At 28.6% G+C, this 9,420-nt stretch overlaps 2 protein-coding genes and 1 long non-coding RNA gene across 3 annotated transcripts; 1 reads left to right on the top strand and 2 right to left on the bottom strand.

Annotated features, from left to right (window-relative positions):
• The first annotated feature begins 4,271 nt into the window (after nucleotides 1–4,271).
• On the top strand, nucleotides 4,272–6,593 carry LOC113366683 (death domain-associated protein 6-like). The gene is made up of 5 exons (XM_026608341.1): nucleotides 4,272–4,367; nucleotides 4,432–5,601; nucleotides 5,829–6,057; nucleotides 6,114–6,297; nucleotides 6,467–6,593. The coding sequence occupies exons 1-5, from the start codon at nucleotides 4,311–4,313 to the stop codon at nucleotides 6,591–6,593; spliced, it is 1,767 nt and encodes a 588-aa protein (XP_026464126.1). The 5' UTR covers nucleotides 4,272–4,310.
• A 385-nt stretch (nucleotides 6,594–6,978) lies between these two features.
• On the bottom strand, nucleotides 6,979–8,139 carry LOC113366675 (innexin inx2-like; the record flags this gene model as incomplete). The annotated part of the gene is made up of 4 exons (XM_026608328.1): nucleotides 6,979–7,135; nucleotides 7,365–7,600; nucleotides 7,661–7,792; nucleotides 8,062–8,139. Coding segments are annotated over 4 exons (603 nt in total), but the record flags the coding sequence as incomplete, so codon positions are not given.
• A 14-nt stretch (nucleotides 8,140–8,153) lies between these two features.
• Nucleotides 8,154–9,145, bottom strand: LOC113366661. Its single transcript, XR_003366291.1, has 3 exons — nucleotides 9,112–9,145; nucleotides 8,472–8,609; nucleotides 8,154–8,204 (listed from the first exon to the last, which is right to left on the bottom strand). It is a non-coding gene; the product is annotated as an uncharacterized LOC113366661 (long non-coding RNA).
• Between the last annotated feature and the right edge of the window lie 275 nt (nucleotides 9,146–9,420).

Raw genomic sequence — 9,420 nt, 5'->3', positions numbered from 1 at the left:
TGTCACAGCAGCAGAAATGCGAATATTTTTTGCAATAGTGTTAAATATGAGTATCGTATACAAGCCAGATGAAAATATGTATTGGTCGAAAAACCCTATTATTGCCACTCCATTTTTTTCCAAAGTAATGTCCAATAGGCGGTTCAAATTGATCAAAAAGTATTTACATTTTATGAATAATGAAACCTATAATTATGATTTACATCCTTATCCGAAACTGAATAAAATTTGGCCTGTATATGATTTTCTGAATAAAAAATTTAAAACTGCTTATACCCTTCAAAGGAAAATTACAATTGACGAAAGCCTAATGTTGTATAAAGGAGCACTAAGCTGGAAACAATATATGCCCATGAAACGTGCAAGATTTGGCATCAAAAGTTACTTCTTGTGCGTATCGAAAACTGGGTATTGGCTATGTGCGAAGGCATGGAAGGGGAAGTCAAATCGACCGAAGCGTTCGTTGTGGCTACTTTGAGCATTAAAGTAAGCTACTATAACAGAAATTTTAAACAAAAACACATAACATATTGGTTTATTTCAAATTTAAATAAGATAATTAAAAATAAGCCACCAAAGCTGTTGTATAGTGGGTTGTAGAAATACTAGCAGAAAAAGTGACTGCAAATTCTATACATTTTCTACAGCTAAGTGGAAAGAAAATCAATGGGAAAAGTGGATCGCTGCGGTTAGAAGAATAAAGTAAGTATCATAACCTTATAGTTATAAAAATTCAATTCGGAGTACTGTGAATAGTTGGAAAATTGTTATGTTTTTTAGCAAAAAGAAAAATTATAAGTCAATAAATTGTTATTTTATCAAAATTTAATGCTTACTAGAAAAAATTGTTTTGCAAACAATGTAATACAAGGCTGAAATAATGATAAATATATATTTATATATTGTATATTGATTATGTGTAACTATTATCTATATATTAATTACATTTTATTATATAATAAATGTAATTTTGTGATTAAAAGAAAAATAAAAGTTATCACATAGCGAAAAAATGTTTATTTTGCAAACAGTTTAATTAATACAATGCTGAAATAATGCCAAATATATATTTGTAGTGTTGATGGATCACCGTGGGTTCCCAAGCCCTATGATCGCATTTGCAATGAATCGGTCGAGGTATTGAGTCCTACCTACTTGTCAACTTGGTCTTGTCTTTATAATAATGTCTAAATTATGTCTTTATAATAGTGTCTAAGTCTTTAGTTTGACCAAAAAAATGAGTAAATTAATTTATTATTTACTTATTCTATTGATAAAATACTATTTATCATTATTATATTGTTTTTATTAAGAACTATTCCGAGATTATGACATAAGCTTTGAGGCACTTAACCTTAAAATTATTTACTGCATTTCTTTATTTAATTAATCATTATACTTAACTATGTTTAAGTACGTTGAAGTAAATTTAATAATTTCAATAAACATTCAGCGTTCACATTATTACTGTATCTTGTTTATTATTATTTATAACAATTATTTAATATCTTTTTCTTTAACAAACATGTAAAACCCATGAAAACCACACACTGATACCCCCAATTAGTTCATATTTATTACGGCGCTGCATGGGCGCTGCAGTCACGCTCGGAGCGAATTGATACCGGGTGTTTGCCGTATGAAATATTTTTAGTTCTGAATAAATTTTACATAATAACAACTAATATTGATGTAAGTGATGGCTTAGCTAATGGTTGTGTGGGAAAATTAGTGTACATAGAACGTGGCGATAATGATGAACTTCTACGTTTATGGTTTGAATTTCCTGGAGATAGGTAACAAAATTAGGAAGAAAGCTGCACATCATATTCAAACTCTTAATATCAGTAGGACAGCTGTGCCGATTCTCAGGAGATCTTATTATTATTGATGTTATGTGATTATTAATAGATGATTTTTAAAATTCAAATATGATCTTTTTTCTATTTTTATCTTAATTGCCTACTCATACAATATTAAAAGTTTTACTTCAATCGCGTGTGATCCTTACGCGCACTCTTTTTTATATTATCTGGTATATGAGTATCCGTTTTGTTTATAACCCATTTGTTCCAATCTAAACCTGTATTGATAATCGGATGTGCTTTGTCTCTTAGCTCTATTAGTTTCTTAAGTTTGTTGCATTGTTTGTTCTTTATCTGATCAAAAAGTTTTTGGTATTTCTTTTGTTCTAGAAAAATAAATTTATCGAATTCTAATTCTTCTAATGAGTCCTGTGTCACACGTTTGGATATTATTAAATTATTATTTAATCGATTGATTTCTTTTGCACTGTCTGCAATTTCATATTTCAAAATTTTATTCTGAAGGATCAATAGACTGTTATTTAGTTTTTGTATGTTGTTGTAATTTTTATTTTTGAATGTTAAATTGTTGGTGATAAAATTAGGTAAAACATTTTCGTGCTTGCATTTAATTAAGAAATTCCTTTTGTTAGTGGTCTTCGCTAATGCATTGAAAGTTGATGTTATTTGTCTGCAATGGTATACGGCTTCTGAACCATATTTATTGTAAACTGTGTTGAAAAACGATTGATCCATTTTTAGTTCTGGAGTATATAATATAGAATTTTATGATATGAGTGGAACGAATATTAATTGTTTAATATGAACAAAACAGCACTCAGATTTGTTTAACACAACTTTATTTTATGATTACAGACGTTTCGAGACCATGGTGTGTCTCATCTTCAGTGTAATTTCAAAAACAGTTACTTATATACTACACATTCTTTAATAATTTATTTAAATTTCATTTAATTTTTGGTATACAAAAAACACTGCTCTTATATTGGCCAGACCTGCCAGAACTTAGAAAAGAGACTCAGGCAACATGAATTACAATGTGAAAAAATAGATAACAAAAAATTGAAAAGTACACTTGTGGATCATGCTAATATCAACAACCATAAGTTTGATTTTGACAATCCCCAAATTTTATTCCATGAGAAAGACTTATTTAAACGGAGCATGGCAGAATCAATGTTAATAGTTCGGACTAACAATAGCATAAATCTAAGAACCGACACAAATATTTTACATGACACTTATATAAACATCATTAATAATTTATAATTTTTTTCATTTATCTTATTCGTTTTCAATAAATTAATTTGTTTTTTCATTTTTATCGATTTTTGTATGCGATAGCACTCCTTTTGTTTACATTATAATGATACCCATTCTGTCTCCATCTAGATAAGTACTTCAAATTTGTTTAGAATATTTCTGTAAGTGTTATATGTTTCTTTAGTACTGTGTCAAGCTTTGCAAGGAATAGTTGGTGTTTTTTGTATACCAAAAATTAAATGAAATTTAAATAAATTATTAAAGAATGTGTAGTATATAAGTAACTGTTTTTGAAATTACACTGAAGATGAGACACACCATGGTCTCGAAACGTCTGTAATCATAAAATAAAGTTGTGTTAAACAAATCTGAGTGCTGTTTTGTTCATATTAAACAATTAATATATATATATATATATAATATAATATCATGATAATATCATGATGATATAAAATTAACTCTGAAATATGATAAATAAAGTGCACCAAAATATATTTTAGTTGGATATACATATATTTTAACAAATCTATAACTTAATTAACGATGTATTTTCTATACTAATAGTTAGATAAAATTATAATCAGTACATCAATTTTAATTACTGCTTACTTATTTACATTTTTGATCCGCGCTTTGACGCTAATTCATTAGTGTCGGTTCGGGTATTCTCGGCAGCCCGATGCGTCGGGTTGCTCGCGGCGGGAACGAGCGCCGCGAACGCAAGCTATTGAAATTTTCGTGTCGCTTCGACCATGTTCGGCAGGGTACGTGATTCTAAAAATGAACCCCCTCCCATTTTCAAACAAAAAAAAAAGAAAAAAGTGCGCTATGGACATGCGCAGTGGACAAATTTGAAGGAAATTCGTGCGTTCGCACAGTATCACTCCGCTGCGCACATTTGTTCGTGACGCACCATTCGCCGCACGAATTCGTACAGTGGAGACGCGGCATTATGAATTTGGATTTATCTAGAATTGAACCTAGGGGTAAATTTTCATGCTACGCTCGTCGCGCCTCTGTAGCAGGAGCGGTAAATTAATCTTGAAATAATCGAAAAGCGCTCCAGTTTTCCATCTAGTACTATAATGCTTTTAAACTGAGTTTTTATTTAATTCTTTTAAGATGTTGAAGAATATTTTAGTGAAACCCGTATAATTTAATTTACAATATTTTATCATTTAGTGCTTACAATAGAGTTAGTTTTATTGCCAGCTTCTGATTATGGATGTTTTTACTATCACAGATTCCTCAGATGACGAAAGTTGCAATTCTAATAAGGTAAACTAATTTATCCACATAAAAGAGTTGTTTTTAAAGTTAAAATTTGATTTGTGTTTTGTAGAGCTTTGAATTGCCAATTATAGTCCATGTAGAAAGTACTTCGAAAAATGAAAATGCTGATTATCAAAAAAATGGAATTATAAAGAAGATAGGTGATTGTACTCTTACTTTAAGGAAACATCGAACATCTGATGTCATTGAAATCATTGAGGATAGTGATGATGAAAGTAAATACAACAATAGTTTACAAAAGACAATTGAATCTAATGATAGGTTATTTGTTACTTCATCTATAGAAACAAACCACCAGAATGTTAGCTGTTCAGTTAATGCAAGAGTTCCATTATTGTCTTTAAAAAGCAATAATGATATTCAAACAACAAAAATTAATATATCTGCAACACCAAACATTAGAAAATCAAATAATTTGGTAATTGGAAATAGTAAAATCACTGATAAGAAACATATTACACCAAAAAAATTAGAAGAAAACATCATATCATTGATAGAAGATTCAGACAGCGATACAGAACCAATTTCAAGTAAAAAACCCAAGTTAGAACTTAAGAGTAAATTTAAGGAAGAGAGAACTCTGCCTTTGATAGCATTCGTCAAGGATAAACCTGAAGAATCAACAAATCATGTAGATAAAATTAAAAAAATAAATGATGTATCAACAATTAATTCTGTGGTAAAGGTAAAGACGGAAACAATCAAGAAAAATGCTGATTTACGAACTGAAAAATCAAATAGTATTAATGAGGCTGCAATTCACAGAAATGATGAGGCTTTTAAAAACTTTCTACAAGCATGTAAAGAAGTTGAAAATGGTGATCAAATGAATTTAATCATTGAGAAAATTCAAAAGTACCATAATAATGCTCATTCAGATTACATAAAATCGAATTCATTTTATGATTTAATTCAACGATCCATAGAATCAATAATAAACAGTAAAAATTATTACCTGTATATAAAAGATTTTATAGAAGAATTACGGGCCAGAAAAGTGACCGTAAAAGCAGAAAGTACTACAAGTGCCACTGAATGTGATGATAACAGGTTAGATCCCATAAGCAAAAATAAGGAAGAAAAAATTCACAGACTTGAAAGTGCATTGAGAAAAATAATTAAGATATTAAAGAATCTAGAAGAAAAAGAAGTTGATTTTGATGATGAATATGATTCTACATATCTGCTACAAGATAGATATGAACGTCGAATGATAAAAGTAATTATTTTTATTAATTCTTTTGTTTATTAATTTTTTTGTTAGATAACTGTGTTTTTATATTGCCAAAATATAACTTATAATGTGCTGGGCGTTGCATTTTAAACTCATGTAGGGAATTCCAATTGAATGTTTTCATTTCACTGCTGAAATAATGATAATTATTATTATTTAAACCTTTATTGTTGAAACTATAAAGAATTATATTTTTTTACTTATTGATTTAGATCTACAATAAACTCTGTGAAATAACTGGTGAACAGCCAAGTGCAGGCCGTGCAATAAAACGTAAAATTTATGTAGCAATCAGTACTCACCAATCCATTAACAAGGCTGTTCAAGATTTTGTTAATAAAAAAAAGGAGTTTCCTAATTATCAAGATATTCTGAAAATTGTAAAATCGTCCAATGAACTAGAGTCATTAAAAATGAGTAATGCTGCTGAAGCACTTGAAGGTAAAATAAAAAGGCATTTTTTTGTCTTTTTTTTCTTAATGATTTCAATCTTTTAGCCCGGAAAGTTTTTGAGCACATAGGAAGTGAATTGCAGAGGAGGCGGCAAGCAGATTATTATTTATCAATATTAGATTATCTTCAAAGTGAAACTGATCCTGCTGAAAAAGATCCTTCTCTTAAAAATCAACTTAAGAAAAATTATGATGAGAATAAACATAAAATTCCGGAAATAATTAATAAGTATGTAAAGTAACTATTTAAATAGGAAAATATTGCTATAACTGAGCAAATGAGATTGTTTGCATTTTATGACTATTTGTTAAATAAGCAATGATAATTCAAATACATATTTATTTTTTTCACAATTAGAATTACTCGAATTCACTTAATTTTATTTTGTTATGTTTAGGTATGTAGAGAAGGCTGAAAGCATAGGCTTGAAAGAAAAAGAGGTCGATAGTGATCAAGCAAAGAGCGATGACGAAAAGGAATCTGAAGCAGAAGAAAGCGATGGCTCTAGTGCAGATATTATTTAAAACTAAAAAATATAAATTTTATTTTCATGACCATAGATTTTATTAAAACTTTAATGATAATTTAGGACTTTAATAATTAGGACAAATTTTGTTATTGATTTGCCATAAATAAAAATGAGTTTAGCTGAAAAATAATTAAAAAGCTTCATTTTCAATGAGTTTGTATAATTTTATAAACGTACAAAATTTATAAAGTTTAATGTAAAAAATAAAATATTCTTCAGATACATAACAAAAATAAAAATCACTCAATTCACTTCATAACATCTTTAAACTAATTGTATCTTGAATATCTTTAAAGAAGAGTATTATAGCAGAGCATTCAACGATTTCATAGTCATTCTAAATTTCAATCAAATTCGTCACAATACTTTGATAATTTAGTTCACAGTATGACTGTGTTCGTATCAGCCTCCAAACCCAGATCATTAATCAACTCTCTGAATATATTTGGATGTAGATTTTTATACAACTGTTGTAAAATAAACCAATCGCCTACATGACATGAATATACTAAATTGCGAATAACACCTTTGGAAATGCTGCAAATAATTAAATGGTTAAAATTTTTACAGTAGTGATTGAAGAGAGAAATGTGAAAAAGGTGTGTGATCTATAATGGATTCTCAATAAATAAACAGTTTATGAATTCAAAAGCTATACAAAATATAATTGTTGTATTTTTATACATTTAAAAAAAATGGACTGACTTAATCAAGAAAAATATGTACTTGGTGGTTGAATTTATTTAAATTTATGTATCTTACATACTTCTTTGTTTGAGCCATTAGTAGCCACACTCGCACTTCTGGACAACAGAATACAACCGCTCTATATATCAAAGCTAGGCCTGACAATAATGCTAATCCGACAAACCAAAACCAGAGAACTGCATATAGCTTTTCATTAACAATGTTCAATGGTAGAACACACAAAGCATCTTTGATCTGTTTAGTTCCTGATGGACCAATATCAGTGAATGAACATTTTGCTGTCTTCGGGAATATCTAGTAAAAATTTCATTATTAATTATTACTCTCTGAGCATTGTAAAATAATTTTACTTACTCTTGACATAGGATCATTATCTGACCAGTATGTGCTGGTCATTATATTTTCACTTAAAAACACCGAAACAGCAGGTCCATAATTTGCAAACTCACCACCCAAGAAGAGATTAACGATAAAGAATTGTCCCACCTCAGAGAAAAAATTGATGCGGATTAATTCATTTATATTATTTCACTAAATTGTAGGGTTTCTTTTTTTATTACAAGTACTTCAATTATAGAACTTTATGTAATAATAATTCTATTAATATTGAAATAAAATAGTTCTATTGTTAGATTTTATATGAGAGTGAAGTTATAGTTCTGACTCATGATTATTAATTCTTCCATCTACTTTTTATAATTAAATATTTCATTATCTCATTAAAGTAGCAGAAATTTTATTTTTGCAATACATACCACATTTCCAAAATTGAGTATTTCACAAATAACAAATCGAATAGCATAAAATGCATGAGTCGCTTTATTCAGTTCAGAAAGATAACTAACTAAGTAATTTCTCCTAGCGGTTGTCCATTGTTCTTGAGACACTAAAGGACCCACTGTATAAAATAAATATATCATTCATTTTCAATAATAATATGCAACATGAAAATAACTTGCTATTGACAAAAATATACTGATACATCAGTTCTCTCAAAAACTCCAATCGTATTACAAACTTCAAGCACTGATATAACAGTGTATTTGAATTAAAACGCTTTAATACAGCATCAAAACAAATTTTTCATTGTTAAGTTTAAAACTCGTACATAAATCTCAGATGCATTAAAAATTTTATATAATAAACATTTCTATAATAAACTTACCGAGATCCTGAGTTAAAGCCTTAATTCTTCCATTTTCCCAGCATTTCCACATATATCTGGGAATATAAAACATTACAGCTTGTAGGACGAGCACGATACTAACCCATTGATAGTATTTGTGATGTAATTCTTGTGTAACTAAAAATTATGCAAAAAACATTTAAATTAAAAATATAAATAGAACTACAAATCTTATCGGCTCAATATTTTACTATATTTTAAAATGAATGTGGATTAAAATCAGAACAAATACTTCTGTAAAATACACAAGTAGTGACTGAGTAATAAAAAGACAACACACAATAAAATTTGTATGAATTGTATTCAAAAATTTTAAGCTATAATTAATCTCGTGAAGTATTGTTGAATACAACAGTAGAATATAGTGATTAATTAAAGTGTGGATTTATTTTATTTAATGCCTATAGAACATATAGCAAAATTTACAATTTTGACAGCATAATAATGATTCCTGGGGTATCCAAATTTCATCATGTTGGCTTAATAATATAATATTTAGTTCATGTATATTATGCCTTTCAAAAATGTTACCAAAATGTTGCTAGTGTAGATGTAGTTTCAATTATACATATCTTTAGAGTTCAAACAATATTATAACTAATTAGGGTAAACAACTTACTGCCATTATGATCAGTAATAGTATAAGTACTGAATATCCAGCAAAACGTATTGAAAGTCTCTCTTTTTATACCAGCAGTGCTAATACAATCAATAGGATCCCCAATGTATTGTTTCGACGTAACCAATATCGAAAACACTATTAACAATATAACTGTGGCCTTATAATGGAGTCGAAACACATTATTGTCAATACATATGTTGTCTAGCTTGAGATGCTTAAGTACAGGATTGAAAACATTTATCATTTTGAAGTATTTTATTTACAACCATATCACTTGAAATGCGTTGTACAAAATATTTTTCCACA

This window comes from Ctenocephalides felis, unplaced genomic scaffold (assembly GCF_003426905.1).
Source record: "Ctenocephalides felis isolate EL2017-DRISC unplaced genomic scaffold, ASM342690v1 CF-g0.4_SCAFFOLD_00616, whole genome shotgun sequence".
NCBI lineage: Eukaryota > Metazoa > Arthropoda > Insecta > Siphonaptera > Pulicidae > Ctenocephalides > Ctenocephalides felis.
Note: the sequence above shows the minus strand (reverse complement) of the source record. Positions and strands in the feature narration are given on the sequence as shown.